Source organism: Lagopus muta, chromosome 19 (genome assembly GCF_023343835.1).
Source record: "Lagopus muta isolate bLagMut1 chromosome 19, bLagMut1 primary, whole genome shotgun sequence".
Classification (NCBI taxonomy): Eukaryota; Metazoa; Chordata; class Aves; order Galliformes; family Phasianidae; genus Lagopus; species Lagopus muta.
In genome coordinates this window covers 2,758,867-2,776,698 of record NC_064451.1, presented here as the reverse complement: position 1 = coordinate 2,776,698, position 17,832 = coordinate 2,758,867, and the positions used below count along the sequence as shown (strand labels likewise).

Here is a 17,832-nt window from a genome sequence, read left to right as displayed (position 1 = left end):
GGAGTAAGAGGTTGGTCATAAGATAGAGAAAACACAGGTTGGTCAGTAGTTAGGTCCTCTCTGAGCACAGAGCTGGTCTCACTGTTGGCGATACAGCGTGCTGCCTGGCTTTTTGTGTTCTGGATGAACTGGTGAATGATGCTTCATGGTGCGTGCCCTAATGAAGCAGTCAGGAAAGCTGCTCAGTCAGTGGAAGAGGGATTTTGAGAAGAGCAGAGGAATCCAACGTGCTCATTTTACCAAGCAGTTGCAGGGGCGCTCCTTCACACCCTGGCAGTAGCATGAATTAAAGCATTCCTGCTAAGTTTCAGGAGAGAAAGGAAGTGTTTCATTCAAAAAATGCAGGTGATTCTGTAAATCATGGCCCATAGGGAGCTGGGAAAACCAGACTCCTTTCAGTTCCCTGTGTACCACACTGGCCTGACACCCCCAAGCTAAGAGTTTCCTGACTCGTTGGTGCAGGTCGCCTGGACACGGCCCCCTATTGCAGTGGGCACGGCAACTACAGCACCGAGATCTGTGGCTGCGTGTGCGAGCCAGGCTGGAAAGGCCCCAACTGCTCCGAACCAGCCTGCCCACGCAACTGCCTCAACCGCGGCCTCTGCGTGCAGGGCAAATGCATCTGCGAGGAAGGCTTCACCGGAGAGGACTGCAGCCAGGCTGCCTGCCCGTCTGACTGCAACGACCAAGGCAAGTGTGTGGATGGGGTGTGCATCTGCTTCGAGGGCTACACGGGCCCGGACTGCGGCGAGGAGCTGTGCCCCCATGGGTGCAGCATCCATGGGCGCTGTGTGGGTGGACGCTGTGTGTGCCACGAGGGTTTCACCGGTGAGGACTGCAGTGAGCCTCTGTGCCCCAACAACTGTCACAACCGTGGGCGCTGCGTGGACAACGAGTGCATCTGCGATGAGGGCTACACGGGGGAGGACTGCGGCGAGCTGATCTGCCCCAACGACTGCTTCGACCGTGGGCGCTGCATCAATGGGACTTGCTTCTGTGAGGAGGGATACACTGGAGAGGACTGCGGTGAGCTGACCTGCCCCAACAACTGCAATGGCAATGGGCGCTGTGAGAACGGGCTGTGCGTGTGCCACGAGGGCTTCATGGGGGATGACTGCAGCCAGAAGAGGTGCCCGAAGGACTGCAATAACCGCGGGCGCTGCGTGGATGGGCGCTGCGTGTGTCACGAGGGGTACCTGGGGGAGGACTGCGGGGAGCTGCGGTGCCCCAACGACTGCCACCACCGCGGGCGCTGTGTCAATGGGCAGTGCGTGTGTGATGAGGGATTCATTGGGGAGGACTGCGGAGAGCTGCGGTGCCCCAATGACTGCCACAACCGCGGGCGCTGCGTCAATGGGCAATGTGAGTGCCACGAGGGATTCATCGGGGAGGACTGCGGGGAGCTGCGGTGCCCCAACGACTGCAACAGCCACGGGCGCTGTGTCAATGGGCAGTGCGTGTGCGACGAGGGGTACACAGGGGAGGACTGCGGGGAGCTGCGGTGCCCCAATGACTGCCACAACCGCGGGCGTTGCGTGGAGGGACGCTGCGTGTGTGACAACGGTTTCACTGGGGAGGACTGTGGGGAGCTGTCTTGTCCCAATGACTGCCACCAGCGCGGGCGCTGCGTCGATGGGCGCTGCGTGTGCCACGAGGGCTTCACCGGGGAAGACTGCCGGGAACGGTCCTGCCCCAACAACTGCAACAACGTGGGCCGCTGTGTCGAGGGACGGTGTGTCTGTGAGGAAGGTTACATGGGGATCGACTGTTCTGATGGTAGGTGGCAATGGCCCTTCTGAACTTTTTCCCCTGTGTCATCCTTCCCTGTGTCCACCTTAGAGGCTCCATGGTGCTTTTCATATAGCAGGGCATATACCCTGTGTGTAGGGTTTTTTCTGCTCTTATTCATCACAGTCAAAACAGCTGAAGCAGTGGAGCTAGTGTGCTCAGAGCAAGAACTTCCCCTCCCTTACTTCCCAGGGCTGTGTATCGTAGCAATTGCAGGTGACTTTTGGTGGCTAGCAATACAAAAGTTCAGTAATGGTGACAAAGTTGATTTGTCATCTCCAAGTTTCTTCCCTTCACTGGAGCTGGCACTGCATGGGGATTTGTCACGATATTTGGTTTCTCATGGTACCTTTTGATGCTAAACAGTTGCATCTAACAGCTAAGGAGAAGAGGGAGGTGAATCCAGAAAACTTCTTACCTAGGTACTCATCTGGATTAGTAAAAAGAATATGAACAGAAAAAAAAAGTCTGTCAGGAATGAGTTAATGTGGATAATAAATTTAGGGAATAAAGTGCTTAAGTATGAGTGTTAGGTTTCTCACAGATAGATTCTAGTTCCCAGTCTCACGCTGGACCAGTAAAGAAGGGATTGCATTTGCAATGCTATTGCTATTGTAGGAGCCAAAAAACCAAAAGGCACAGCTCTGAGACTGTCTACTGACAGACTCCAAGCGCCCTGTGATTTTGCTTTGGAGGTAGACCTTTGAGATGGAGCCCTGATGGAGGCAGAGCAGGCAAGGCACGTGCAGAAAATATGACTGTGCCATCTGAAGATGAGACAGCCATCATGATAGAATTGCCAGATGTCACAAATATTTCCATGCAAGCTTTCAGAATTATCGCAGGGGCCCTGATTATCCTTCAATAGACCAAATGGATTTTTCTAACTTAAAACATTTATGTATATAAATACGTACACAATTTACATATTATGTATTATATATATGGAACACTATACAGTTAGATTTGACAAAGCTTAGGTTAAAATAATGGAATCAGCTGGAGTGGAAACTTAGCTATTAAGCCATGTGTTTAGTTTCCCAGTACCACTGACTCTATGGAAATGGATAGAAAATGCTGGCAGCTACATAATGACAAGCATTACACTATAAAGGAGGCAGTTTTCTTTAGGAGATCCCAGGGGAGGAATTTTGGAACTAAGATCTTTGTAGAGTAATCAAAGAGTACTTTGGGGCTGGGAACATTGTAAAGGACAATGAATACCCTTGGAAAGTAATTACCATTTTTCATCTCCTCCTTTTGGAGGATTCCCAAGCTACATTCTGGGCTCCTGCACGTGCAAACACGGAGTAATCTATTGAAAGTATTTACAAAAATAATCATGTTTTATTTTATTGTGGAAAATCTGTGCAATTCTGTGTATCCAAACCCCAGGACTTCCAACTGTAAAATCACGTGTTGCTGGCAGTTGAGTTAAAGTCTGATTCTCTCAGGACCTAGCTGTAGTAGTCTTGTGTTGTGGCCATGAAAGAAGGGGCTGGAACACAGTCAGCCATAGGTTATGTGCAAGCATGAAAGCAGAAATTGGCCCATTAGTTCTGGAAACATCTGTAGTCTTCATCAGCTGAACATTCCTTTCTACAAGTGGCTAATTTGTGTGGCACGGCTTCCCCATTCCCTGTTGATTCTCATAAACTGCTCCTGGGAAAATGGGAAACTGGGTAGGTCATTATTTTCTGAGCCTTGAGAACTGACTTTTGTTTTGCTCTTCCCCTCTCTAGTGTCTCCTCCAACGGAACTGACTGTAACGAATGTAACAGATAAAACTGTAAATCTGGAATGGAAGCATGAGAATCTCGTCAACGAGTACCTTGTCACCTATGTCCCTACCAGCAGTGGGGGCTTAGATCTACAGTTCACGGTACCAGGAAACCAGACATCTGCCACTATTCGTGAGCTGGAGCCGGGTGTGGAATACTTCATCCGTGTCTTTGCAATCCTTAAAAACAAAAAAAGTATTCCAGTCAGTGCCAGAGTAGCGACATGTGAGTTTAATATTCCCTCTGTTCAGTCATTTGTCTGTTCTGTATTATGTTTGTGTTGGGGTTTTCTTCTTTTTGTATTTTCTATTTTGAGTTCATCTTCTGTTCTCAACAAAGAGCCTTCACCACTTTCCTTTTCTGTTCTGTTTCAATAGCATTGTCAATGTTAAAAGCAAAGTTCATTATCATGGGGTCTTTGTAAATTAAGATCCTCAATTCCTTCTTAATAAGGTATGCTTTTTGAACTCTGGTAATGCTCCCTGAAAAAATATATATAATTATAGCACGTGTAACAGAAGAGCAATATGAAATCATTTGGATTCAAACAGTTTTGACTAAAATGGAACTTCCATTTGTTTTATATCTTCAGTGTGTTTTGCCACAACTTACTCTGTCTGCTTATCCGCCGATCTGTAGTCCATTTGCCTTTTTGTACTGTGCCCATCACAATCTAATTTAATATCCCAGTCTCAGAAGATGCTCTTTGACTTCAGTCAGTGTTCTTCGGAGAGACCTGGGGCAGGATTCATTCACCTACCATCAGATGTCCACACTAGGTTTCCTTCAAGAAGGCAAAAATAGGCGTTTGTAGGGTACAAAGAAAGTTGTTTTATTCTTTGTCAACATCTAGAATAGGTCAGGAGAATGCCTCTCAGAGGCAGAATAACCAGTTGTGAAGAGAGGTTAAGCATCTCTGATGATCCTTGTGGATTGTCAGATGCAGACCCCTGCGTGGCAGATACTTATAGCTGTGGGAAGATGTTCCACTACCAGCATCCTCATTTATTTCTTGTTACATGTGTATTTATCTTATTTTTATTGTCACAGATCTGCCTGCTCCTGAAGGTCTGAAATTCAAATCTGTTAGAGAAACATCTGTCCAGGTGGAGTGGGATCCTCTGAGCATTTCCTTTGATGGCTGGGAGCTGGTCTTTCGTAATATGGTAAGGAAGCATCTTTCCTGCTGTCAAAGCCTTGCTTCTCATACAAGTGAAAGATGCTGAATTTTTTGTTTGTATTAACTGATTGTTCCATGTGTTACAGAAAAAGGATGATAATGGAGACATAACCAGCAGCTTGAAAAGGCCGGAGACATCATATATGCAGCCAGGCTTGGCACCAGGACAACAGTATAATGTATCCCTTCATATAGTGAAAAACAATACCAGAGGACCAGGGCTATCCCGTGTGATAACCACAAGTAAGCACAACCTGTATACCTGTAGTACAACCAATGAAACAACTGCTGGTTGGTGTAGCCTGGGGAGTTTTAAAGCAAAGAGAAAAATTAACTCAATAAGGTGCATTCTTAAGGAAATCGAGAGAAGAAAAAAAGCATTGGAGCTTTTAATGACAAAGGCATGAGAAAAAAAAAATTGCTTTCCAAATCACCTGTTTAAAGAAGAAAGGAAATTTATTTTTGTCTAGAAGGTAGCTACCAGCATGCACTTTTATTCTTTCCTAAAAGGTACAACCACAGAAACTAGAACTTCTTTCATCCTGCTGATATTGGCATGAAGAAATTGCTTAGGAAAGAGTTTCCATTGTGTAGAACTCAGAGTTTCTGATTGTCCTTGTTTTGGCAACCTCAGATGTTAATGAATTTAATGAATTTGTTTCTGATGAATCGGCCCCACTTGGCAAGTAAGGAAGAAAGTAAATGAAGACAAGCTTCATTTTGTAGAAGCCATTCATGTTAATTTTGTTCTGAAGCAATTAAAAGCCCAAGTAAGCATTATGAATTTTCTGTTAAGATTTATTTAATTTTTTTTTAATAACGTTTTCCTCTCATTAAAACAGAACTTGATGCCCCTAGCCAGATCGAGGCAAAAGATGTCACAGACACCACAGCTCTGATCACGTGGTCCAAACCCTTGGCTGAAATTGAAGGCATAGAGCTCACATATGGCCCCAAGGATGTTCCAGGGGACAGGACTACCATTGACCTCTCTGAGGATGAAAACCAATATTCTATTGGAAACCTGAGGCCACACACAGAATATGAAGTGACGCTCATCTCTCGGCGAGGGGACATGGAAAGTGACCCTGCAAAAGAAGTCTTTGTCACAGGTAAGGGGGCTGGGTGGCAATCCAAATTTCTGTGAGTTTAATGTAATCACCATCAATCTTCCTGTGCTGTTTGCATTGTGTTTCTTTAGTTGACAGTCACTGCATCAACACAGAACCTACATGAAAGCAGAGAAGGTTTTTCTGTGCCTTACATACCTTACTGGCCCACCAAAACATTCAGGCCCTTCAAGTCTCTAAATATTTGCTGAAAATGGGAATTACGTTATTAAGTCACTTAGAAGCTTTTTCTCATCATACCCTAAATCTTTACTTGTCAAATCAAATTCCTCTAGATTTGGTCTGTTTGCTGAGCTAAATATCTTCCATGGTTCTCCTTCCATCTAGGACCTTACTTCTGCTTGCCTAAATCCATAACAGATTGGCAAACATTGTTTTTTTCTTTTCTTCAGATCTGCAAATGTTTTTTGTGAATTTTTTTTTTTTTTTTTAAGATTACTTTGTTCCTTTGTCATCCTGGGAATGCTTTATGAAGGTATGGGTCATCATACTAAAAAAAATCTGCTTGATGTAGTTAAGTGATATCATACAAGAGGGAAACAATGTCAGCTTCATGGGTCATGTTCATCTTCTGAAATGGACTGTTGTAAAAGGCTGTTGTCATAAGAGAATTATTCCTGTTACTTATGTCTGGTTTTATTTATTAATGTGTTTATTACAGACCTGGATGCTCCACGAAACCTGAAGCGAGTGTCACAGACAGACAACAGCATTACTTTGGAGTGGAAGAACAGCCATGCGAATATTGACAATTACCGAATTAAGTTTGCTCCCATTTCTGGTGGAGACCACACTGAGCTGACAGTGCCAAAGGGCAACCAAGCAACAACCAGAGCTACACTCACAGGTAAGAGAATCAAGAAATTGCTACTAATATCCTCCTGCTGCGAGCACCATGGAGCATGGGACCAAAAATTCTTTTTGATCACTACATATAAGAGCAGCAAGTAGAGGTTGCATATTGCGAGAGGAAGTAGTTAAATTAAAATGCAGGTGATATATATTTTCAGACCCACAAGTGGGTAAGTAGCTATTTGACTTTCATACATGTCTCCGAATCCTGCTGGTCACTTGCCTGAGTTCTGGGTCACATATCTTAGTGAAGATTGTTTGATATCTGTCATTTCAAGAGGCATTTGAATTGTACTAAAGATGGTTTTACTTATGCCAGCTTGCAGCTTTTCCATGTGCATACAAATGGCCATACTGTCCTGCAAGGTTAGATTATGGTAGTTTTCCCATGTAATGTGGATGTCTGCGTATACCTAGCATATATCTAGTAGAGCATACATTCTTTATTTACACAAACATACCTGTAGGCATCTCCCATGGGCAGGGACTTATATGTCTACTCCTCATCTCTTTGCATGTCTACTCCTCACCTCTTAGGTTTGAGACCTGGAACTGAATATGGCATTGGAGTGACAGCAGTGAGACAGGACAGGGAAAGTGCTCCTGCTACCATTAATGCTGGCACTGGTGAGTAGCTTGACCCTCTCTTTTGCTCTGGAGTAAATCTTTTCTCACAACACCTCCTTTTCCCTGGATAAATGCTCTGAGGGCTTAAATTCTCTCCTTCATGCAGTGCCAGCTGAACTGAACATAAATAGCAGAAATTCAGATTTAGTGTGTTTTGTCTATAAAAGAGAATTTCCTTTTCCTCTACCTACATGAAGCAATGGGACTTCTATAATCCATTCTATGACTTCCAAAGATCAGAGTGCAGATGAGATCTGTCACTTGACACTCAATACAGTTGCTTCTCTACAGATGTCTGAAAACTTGACCCAGGGCACTTCAGAGACACCTAAACTTAACTTTTTCACCTGTAGATCTTGATAACCCCAAGGACTTGGAAGTCAGTGACCCCACTGAAACCACCTTGTCCCTTCGCTGGAGAAGACCAGTGGCCAAATTTGATCGTTACCGCCTCACTTATGTTAGCCCCTCTGGAAAGAAGAACGAAGTGGAGATCCCTGTGGACACCACCTCTTATATCTTGAGAGGATTAGACGCAGGGACAGAGTACACCATCAGTCTGGTGGCAGAGAAAGGCAGATACAAAAGCAAGCCCACAACCATCAAGGCTTCGACTGGTAAGTAACAGCTTTCAGTGAGTACCATGCACCAGGTCCTTCATCAGTGACTGGTCTGAGTGCACTTTCACCCCATTTTCTGAGCTGTGTCTGAGGAACTGCTAAAAAACATCCACTGCCTGCAAAGCAGGCTTAATTCTGTCTAGCGTGACAGGTTAATTGAGGAACACTTGTGTTTAGCTCCATGTTCTCAATGATTTCTTTGCTTACCCTTTGAGAAGGCTCACAAAGAACACAGCTATTTGTTCTGCAGGAAATGCAGACCTCGTTTGTTTGATGTGAGGCTGCTTTTTTTTGTATGTTGTCTTATAACTTGTTTTATATTCTACAGCCAAAATCTAGGAGAAAGAGCAACCAGAATGTTTCTAATATTGCTTGTTCCTGCCTAATGAGTTCTCTTCACAGCATGCCTCCACCCGTCATGCTTCAGCAGGGTCAACAGGGCTCTGATGTTGCCCTTCCTCAGTTTTCTCATCCAAAAGCAGAAACAGGCTATTGTCACAAATCTGGTCACAGTCACTCTTTCTTGGATACATGACTATTATATTTGTCTGCAAAGGAGGAGTCCATTTCTGCCCTCTCTCTATTTGTATGAACCACTCTACTTAACTAGAACCAATGGACCATTCCTTGAATGAGGTTTCTCTGTGAAACTTTATTCTCCAAAGTTTATTGTGCACGGATCATAGAACATAAGAATCTTTAAGTGCCTGTAGCCTAAACTTTGTGAGACACAGCTTCAGGTGCTGCGAGGGAGCAGAGGCAGTGAATAAGAATCAGTGGGGCTACAATTATTCTCCTTAGCAGATGTCAAGGCTTTTAACCTTTTCCCCCAAAAGACCGCCTATGAGGTAAACACATCAGAAGCTGTGGATTTTGCAAACTATTAACTGTAAAGATCTGAATGGCTTAAAAAAAAAAAAAAAAAAAGAAAATGAAGAAAAAAATAACAACCAAAAATCCCACAGTTTCATATTCCCAGGCAACATTTGTGCCAGCAGCACCTATGAATGCTTTATAGAGCCAGGTAATCCAGTGCAGGAGTGAGTTATATGGCATTGTATAAACTGCAGTAAACCATAAGTAGCGAATTGCTTATTTGATGCATAAATCAGACCTGTGTCCAATGCAGGGAAAAATTAGGGAACACTGGAGCACATACATACAAAGGGAAGCTGAAGGTTTACGTGGCATGATTGAGCAGGCTTTGATTTTTCCAAAGTGATCTGTTTCCCCATCTGTCAGAAGACTGAGCAGTCTCAAAAGTAGTATGTGTAGAGGGTGAAAAGGCAGAAACAACATGCTGTGGAATTTCACAGTCTGGTCTTTCCAACGCCCGTTTCCAAAGTTCCACAAGATGGCTTCACTTTTCTTTGGATTATTATGTATATATTTTTTTAAAGAAGATCGTCTGGATGGTGTATTTGTTTTAAGTCTTCATTCAGAGCAGCCAGTAAACAAAGAGTTCTCTGCAGTGACTCCTTAGAAGCAACAGCAGCAGTTGACGTAACCTGTCATTCCTGGCCCTCCTGCCTAGGAATGGACAAATCCAAACACATGAGTGTGGGAAGGCAGAAGTGCTTTATTCTCAGTACTTGGGGGGCCCTCAAGTCCTCGGGCTAAGCAAAACAAACTTGTTATTTTGCTGTCTCTCGTAGAGCTATGGGTGACCTCAGGTCCATTGTACTTCAGAGGAGAGTTCTTGGAGCTACCAAGCAGAGAGAATAATGATTGATGTGGAAAGTGCCAGCAGCACAGCTAAGCCTGGACTAGCTCTTCTTGTCTGGTGGAAACAGTCCTGTTATTTAGAGGGGCATGTGCTGTCCTCGCTGAACAAGGGAGGCCCTGCACTCTCTGGGATGCCTGAGATTATTTCCTTTCAGTTCCTTCTTGTTCAGTCATGCTTTCTGCATGCAGATATCCAGAAGGGTCAGGGCTTTCGTTTCCTGCTACTTATTTGAATTTGCTTGCTAGTGAACCATCTGTCACTGAGGGCAAGGCTTCTTTCTGCCCCCAAACTGATGCTCTTAGTCAGTGCTTTCTCTCCTCCCATGCATGCTCCTGGTTGTCTTTGTATGCATATCAACTTATTGCACATAAGTGCTGGAAACTTTCAGAGCTCACAAGATTTGATCAAAGCACATATCCTGATACATTCCACACCATAGGATGGCAGCCTTGTGTCACTTCTGTTTCCTTCAATGGATGAAGTGCAGCTCCAGTTTCAAAGTTATATTGGTGTCTGTGATTCTGCATTCAAGAAATGCTAAAAATTACATAGTGAAAAGGAAAGTCTGAATATTTCACACTCTCATTTGCTTGTTTTCTTCCTTGTAGCTCCACATAGTCTAACCCTAATGCAGGCAGTGACTGCTGGCCCAGAGAAGCATTCCGCCCCTGGGAGCTGTGTTGCTCAGGCAGACAGAGATGCAGGAGGAGGAACTGAGGGAACTCATGGACTGAAGGGTTACAGACCCAGCTTTAGTGTTTCATGGTATGCAAACTCTGGAGCCTGCACTGGCATTGTGGTGGAGTACAAGGAGATGCCATTGGCAGCTGAATCCCCTGCAGAAACCCTCCTGCCCAGAGAACCCCTAAGTGCTGTGATTGAAGGCCCCCAGGTGAACGCTTCCTATAAAATCAAGGTGTATGGGCTGGCTGGAGGATAACACTTCCCTCCTCTGGGAGCTGTGGCTGCAACAGGTACCTCCTTCGAAGTGGTTTAGAACCACTTCAGAAACCAAAGTGAGCCATTCTGCTAGCTCAGGGGACCCTTCTGGCAGCATGTCTGGAGAATGTTACGTGAGATTGACAACTAATCTGCAGAGTGAGCACGTAACCCAGCTCTGAGAAAGCTGAGCAGTCAGACTGCAGCTTTGTTCCGTCTTCTTCTGGTTCTGGAGCCCTGCCTGCATAGCACAATGTGGGTCCTGGAGGAGGAGGAATGGTAATACATCAGACTGTGGAAATAAATGAGAGCACATTTGCAAAACCAAGTGCCAACCTCACATTCCTCTGCTGAAGGACCCAGATTGTGCAGCAACTGCTGACAAATCATGGATGTGATAGTGCCTTGCCTCTGGAATGAGTTACACATAGGAGCATGGCTTGGAGAAGCAAGTTTTCCATTCTGTTGAATGTTTTAAAGAAGATTTATGCTGTTTACTGAAGACTTCTGTCTGTGTTGTGCATCATACCTTCTTCCTCTCCTGGCTTATTCTAGTCTCAGATGCACTGCTCCTTTTGTATGCAGACTCAAAGGAACATTAGGAAGAGTGATTAGGTGAGACAGTTTGATGGGAAACTGCAGTGCTGACCCCTAGGAAAATGAATTTACCAGTAAAGGTTGTCCATTTATTCAGCTGATTCCTTTATTGAGAGAACCTGGAATCTCAGATTTTCAGCAGTAGTTTCTGTAGTATTTCTGGACTCTGATATATTTCAGTGCTTTTCTCTGTGTTTAAACAGCTGGCTGGGAGAGGGAAAAGCCGTTTAGCCAAAGTGTTCTTAAAAGAACACCAACACTGTAGTGGATCGTGGTTCTTCATTCCTCTTTCAGGGAGCTGTAGTGATACCCTGCAGTGAGGCTGAGCCGATTAGCGATTCTGCAGTGAAACTTGTTGATAGCCTCTTTTGGAAAATAATGTGAGATCCAAGAGACGGAAGCGAGAAATAATACAAAATACTCTTTGCTCCATCCCAAGTAACCGGGGAAATGTCCTGGCAGGACGTTAACATTCTTCTGAGTAAAACTCCAGTGAAGCATTACAAGTGGAATTCCTCAAAAGGCCAGCAGCAGCAGCGTGGACATATTTTGGCCATATTCAGCCTGAAGATTTTACTAAGAGAACGATACTAAGAAGTATTCTAATCTGAGAAAGAGCATATGTTTGTTGTCCATCAAGTTGCATTCCTCTCAGCTTTCAACTCTTTGGCATCTGCTACTCATTCATCTCACCGCCGTGAATCAGCCTATCTGGCTGTCATCCACCCACCTAGAGCTCCTACAGCTCTGTTTTCTTCCCCTACTTTCTCAGTCAATTATTTGATCTCCATGATCTACAGTTCGACTGTAATCCAAATTTTGTTACCCATTCTGTAGCTAATACTCTGCTGAACATTGAACACTGATAGTATCCATGGCATCAGAGTGCTTCCCATGTGTTCATGTCATTTATATTTTCCTGTCTGTTGCATGTTACTAAAAAAGCCACATACTCCCCTATTACACTGTAACACAATGTGTACTCATATGTGATCGTGTGTGTTTATATAAGCATGAAGAGTGTAGACTGCTCTTTCTCATCCATAAGTTCATTTGTGGAATCAGTGATTACACACAAGGTAATTATCAGAGATAACTTATTTACATGCCACCACAGGGATAACATGTACATGACAACCTCCTGTGTGGTTGTCAAAGGTCTCACAATAAAATTAACCCACTAGTGGGAATCTGGGATAAGTATCAGTGGTGATGGTCAAACAAAAATGAGGAAAAGGAAGCCAATTTTTTAGTGATGTTTCACAGGGTTTTCTCAAGGATTCTTAGCATGTCAGCTTAAGGACACATAGCCTTATTTCTTCTTTTTCCCTTATATTTTTGGACATTTTTCCCCCCTTTTGCAGCTCAAGGTGCATGGCACTTCCCCACTGGGACCATCCATGCCATGGAGCTTACTTGTATAACATACTGATGCTTTTTCCTCTTCACTGGTCTGTTCGCTTTGGTTATGCATGGCTCCAGCAGAAATACTTCACAGTAAAGCCCAGCTGCCACTATGCTTTTTTTTTTTTTTTACTATTTTTTGAGTATTTCTGAGTATTCCTTCAAATCAAAGAAGCCTAAAGAACGTGCTGCATGTCTTCCTGCTTTGTTCCCTGGAAACCTTCCTCCATTACCCTACTGTGGTCATATAACAGTTCTGATAGTACAGTTGTAAAGAAAAAATGAATTACCAGCAGCTCTCATGGCACGTAGGCTGATGTGCTGACAACACTGCTGTCTTCAGGCTGCACCATATGTAGGGCCTGGTTCAGGTCACAAGCTGGTGGAATTCAGAACAACCTTTACTTAAGTCAAGAGTGTTATTAATATGGTATGTGTAATATATAATAGATGTAAGTACAGGTCACTGTTTGCCTTACAGACTTCACTCCTTCCTGGAGATGAGAAATGATGCTTTTACATCTGTGCTTGTTCTGAGAGTATATTTTCAAGTTAAAAACTCTGCATTTATTTGAAAATATTTTGAAATTGATCTTTCTCTTCTGAAAACTTTTTTTTTTTTCTTTTTTTGATACGTGTGTGAATTTGGAGACAGATAACTGAATCCTGAGAACATATTGCTGCTAATCTGACTGATGATGGTAGATGAGTTGCTTTCTCTTAATTGAATGCCATGGAGCATGAGAGTTAGGCAGTCACTGAGGTGTGAAATGATGTGGTTTTCCACTAATGAGGAGATAATTCTGCATGGCTAATTGAAGTGTCAGAAAAATCACCTGCCTGTTGCCTTACAGCTGTGATCAGAAACGCATTTGCAGTTTTGTACAGCTCTCAGGTTTTTTGGAATCTGACTGTGCTACAAGCTGTGTTCATAGATCTGTTCAGCATGTTGAAGGCCAAGCCTGCTTCTCTTTCATCCTTTTGGATCTCTCTGAACATTGCTCTGGTTTGTTTACCTTTTAGTTAAGGGTCTCCTCCCCTTTCTTCAAAATTCAGCATGTATCAAGGTGGATCACTCCTCCAAGCATGTTTTTACTTGGGCAGGAGGAGATTTAGCATGTTTCTGTGCGTCCCATTCCTCAGCCTGGATTCGATATTGTTGCAATAATTGGCATGCATTCCAGTTCTGGTTTGGATCAGTAGCAGTGACTGCTGTGCTGTAGTCAAGATAAAAGGCATGGTTGAGAGATGTAAATTAGCAAAGGTCTTTAGAGGTAGCTGAAGTGGACTGATTTACATCAACTGAGGATGAATCCATCCATTTCTCCACTGAAAGCATGTCGGCTGACCCCTGTGCTTAATGGTTGTGGCTCTGGATCTGCTGCTTAGTGTGGCTCTGTGTGGGAACCACATGCTTGGTGATGCTGCCTGTGCTTCTAGCCTGGATTCAGTCTCCAAAATAGAAGTACCCATCTGTCTTCTCTGATCTTAGAGCTCTTTAATGAAAGCACAGAAACTGTTTTGTACCAGGTGCTAGCTGTCATGTGCTGTATTTGGGGGGTTAATTATCAGGAGATTTTAACTTGTAATTTACCTTTGTTTAGCACATCTAATCACAACATCTGGAGAACCAGACAGTGCAACATCATTTAATGCTACCAGTCCTGCTCCTACAGAGCTAAGTCACTTAACAAACCCCAGCACTGGTCCCCATGCTCTGCCTTTGGTGCCCACTGACCTTCCCATCTCAGAAGTCACTGATGCTCTTCATGACCTTAACGTAACCCACAGGACTTTCAGTAGTTTCACCCTGTCTTGGGCAGCACAGGATGAGGTATTTGATCAGTTCCTTATCACTCTGAAAGACCTGTCCAGTTTAAACAGAACACAGGAAATCTTTTTGATGGGAAACCAACGAGAAACAGAAATTACCAATCTCACAGCTGGCACTCAATACCAGATTATCCTCCGTGGAAGCACTCAAGGCCAGCTGTCTTGGGGCTTGGAAGCTCTAGCTGCTACAGGTATTTTCTATGGATTCATTAGCCACATGTTCCTCTTCTGCTTTGAAATACGAAACTTCATTTTCATACTGCTGTTCCACTGCAGAAATGCAAAGCTTTGTGATTGATGCCTTTCTTAGTTGTAGTTGTTTGTTTTGTTTGTTTGCATGGGATAAAACTTACTGCTATGGAATGAGAGCCTTGAGTTATGTAGCATGGACAATGCCCCATGCAGCTTTGAAGGTGACGTAGCATCATTTCTCTCTTTTCAAACTGCATGCAAAGAGAGGCATTGATGCATCTGCTATTTACAAGGCACATGAAAATAGCAAGATATTACAGGGATTTATTGGGACTGTGGTTCAAAGCACAAAAGAAAGACCGCAAGGATGTTGCAGCTTGCAGCACTGGCCTGGAAGTGGTGATGTTAGAGAAAAAAAAGATTGCAACACATTGGGAGTATATCCTTCTGAAAACTTCTGCCTGTTATCCCTATTACGTGAATTTCATGAGGAAACTGGGCTGTAGCCCCAGAGCTCAGTTCAACAAAGTACCACTGTAGAAGTTCACACCTGGAGAACTGATCTGGGGACTAATGGCCATAGCAGACCACCTGCAAAAGAAATGCAATTCGTGATGTAAGACATTCACATAGAAATACAAAGATTATTATTGCACACCTAGAAAATAGTCAGAGCAGCCTTATCTCTCAATGATTTGTTCTATCTTTTTTTTTTTTTAAAGTTAAGAAACATCATCCCTTGATATCATTTGTGATGACACTATGGTTGTTTTGTCATATATGTTGAACGCTTAACGGATGAGGTTTACAGAGGTCTTCAACCATCCAACTTGGTGCATGATTTTATATGAGTATCTGTCAGCCCCTTGACAGCATGTTGGGGTGGAGTGCACTTCTGTTTCAGGCATGCATGAGACATAACTGGGAGGCAAAGGGGTCCTGCATCTTGGATGGGAATGAAACTGAGCACTCTTCAGAGAAATGTGAATTGCTTTTAGGCTGTGATGGTTACTTATATACTTATAATCGTGCTTGGACTTGAAATATTTACCTTGCTTTAACTTTTGCTTAGCTTCATTTTCATTTGAAGTTGATATGTTTATTTTATTTCCGTTGACAACAAAGATTATTCTTTCTGATACAACCACTTCTTTTTTTGTTTCATTTTCTCTTCTTTCAGCTAAATGGTGCTATCTTGACATGATCCATATTTTAGCTCCGTGATTGTCCTGATAAAGCTGGATTCCTGTGTTCTTTTGTTGAACATCATTGCGTTATTTCATAAACCGTCTCTTCTTTTCTGACAGGATGAGAAAAACTCATCAAGACTTTGAGTAGTAGTAGTAATTTACTTTATATTAGTGAATTGCACTAATGATAACTGACTGTCATCCATGAAGCTGTCTGAAAATACAGCTCTGATAATACAGCTCCACCTGCCTATGTAAATCTATGTGAGGGTCACAAAATAGGCTTTATATTGTTCTGGGGAGATCTATATGAATAAAATTAAGCCTAAATCTCATTTATTTCAGCACTCCCTTATGCATCAACTCAAAATATATACAAGGCTTTACAATGAAAGTTTAGAAGAGAAACATCAGATCCATTTCCCTCTGTGCATCATTTCTTATAAAAGCTTATAAAAGGAATGCACATTGAGGTTATTTAGCTAGACTTTGTTCCTATTATAATGCTGATGCATCAACAATGCAAATAAACACAAAAAATGCTGGAAGTGCCAATGGTTGACCATGTAGCAAAGTCCAGGAGTTGAACTCAATGATCCTTGTGAGCTCCTTCCAACTCAGGATATTCTATGATTCTGAGATTTTTCATGTAGGAAAAAAAATATATTGTTGTGTTGTTTTCCCATGAACCTGGTAATTTTAAGGAATCAGCTGCATTGTCTCAGCACTGGAAGACTTCCTTCTCTTGCTGGGAAAAAGACCTAAATTTTCAGATTTAACAACAGCTGAGTGTTAGCTCTGATGGCTCCAAGTTTCCTAAGCCACCCTTGTGATGGCATATGAAAATGCTGATTTCTGTGAAGGCAGATTTCAATTTTAGATTAGTATCAATATCTCTGAAAATCCAAGCTTTTCTGCCTCTGGGAAGGCTTTGGTGGCAGAATAATGTAAGATAATGAGGATAGGCCTATTAAATTGAAGTCATGCAGACATAAAGAGATTTTCCCTTCTTTGCTGTTTTGAATTAGAAATAGTTTGGAAGAATAAGTAACATCTTTCAATTAAAAGCATAACCATCTGAATCCCAAGTACTAGAAGCTCAAAGCCTTGCTAGCCTTACAATAGGCATTACTGCAGTATTCACAGTCACTTCATAATGGCAAATGCCAAATTCTTAATAGCTGCACTGAAGTGGTTATGGTAATACTTGTGTCACAGGGAGTTGTAATTAATATTAGCAAAATACATCCAGCTGTAAGATGGTCTATAAACTGCTTTCTGTGAGCAGTCTTTCAGCATTAATGTGATTATTATTTATTATTATGGTTCTTTTCTTACTGTTCTGTCTTGCCAAGTCTCCAAAGAGACTTTATGAGTTACCTGGGGCAGCTGGGGATGTAAATGTGGGGGTGCATCTCTGCGCCACTTGCTTCCAAATGAAATTCATTAACTGAAAGTCATTAAGTAATACCGTGTTGCCACCGGTCTGTAATCTGAGTAACTGACTGACTCTCTGTCCTTATTCAGAGGAAGAACCTGAGCTTGGAAACTTATCAGTGTCAGAGACTGGCTGGGATGGTTTCCAGCTCACCTGGACAGCAGCCGACGGGGCCTATGAGAACTTTGTCATTCAGGTGCAGGAGTCTGATGATCCAGAAGAGACCTGGAATGTGACAGTCCCCGGCGGACAGCACTCTGTGAACATTACAGGCCTCAAGGCCAACACACCTTATAACATCACGCTTTACGGTGTGATTCGAGGCTACAGAACCAAACCCCTTTATGTTGAAACCACGACAGGTATCTTTTCATCCAGCCTAACGGCTCCCTTTCGTTGCAGACAGGGACACGAGCCAGAGCTATTGCAACTGCTTGACAAAGCTTGTTCACTCGGTCTGCTTTGCATGGGTGCACTGAACTCATTAAAGCTTGGCTGAACATCTCTGGCGTGGAAATGTCTCATGATCAGACTT

At 43.2% G+C, this 17,832-nt stretch overlaps 1 protein-coding gene across 4 annotated transcripts in view; it reads left to right on the top strand.

Annotated features, from left to right (window-relative positions):
* Positions 1 to 17,832, top strand: part of TNC (tenascin C) — a 154,707-nt gene that overhangs the window by 113,667 nt on the left and 23,208 nt on the right. For 2 of the 4 annotated variants that reach the window (XM_048966174.1, XM_048966172.1), the window contains 9 exons: positions 463 to 1,776; positions 3,531 to 3,794; positions 4,620 to 4,735; positions 4,836 to 4,992; positions 5,592 to 5,861; positions 6,541 to 6,726; positions 7,269 to 7,358; positions 7,712 to 7,975; positions 17,387 to 17,659. In XM_048966174.1, coding sequence (XP_048822131.1) covers positions 463 to 1,776; positions 3,531 to 3,794; positions 4,620 to 4,735; positions 4,836 to 4,992; positions 5,592 to 5,861; positions 6,541 to 6,726; positions 7,269 to 7,358; positions 7,712 to 7,975; positions 17,387 to 17,659 — 2,934 coding nt within the window. Of the gene's footprint in view, positions 1 to 462; positions 1,777 to 3,530; positions 3,795 to 4,619; positions 4,736 to 4,835; positions 4,993 to 5,591; positions 5,862 to 6,540; positions 6,727 to 7,268; positions 7,359 to 7,711; positions 7,976 to 14,248; positions 14,669 to 17,386; positions 17,660 to 17,832 lie in introns of all 4 variants that reach the window. The other 2 variants (XM_048966176.1, XM_048966175.1) reach the window with 2 other exon arrangements.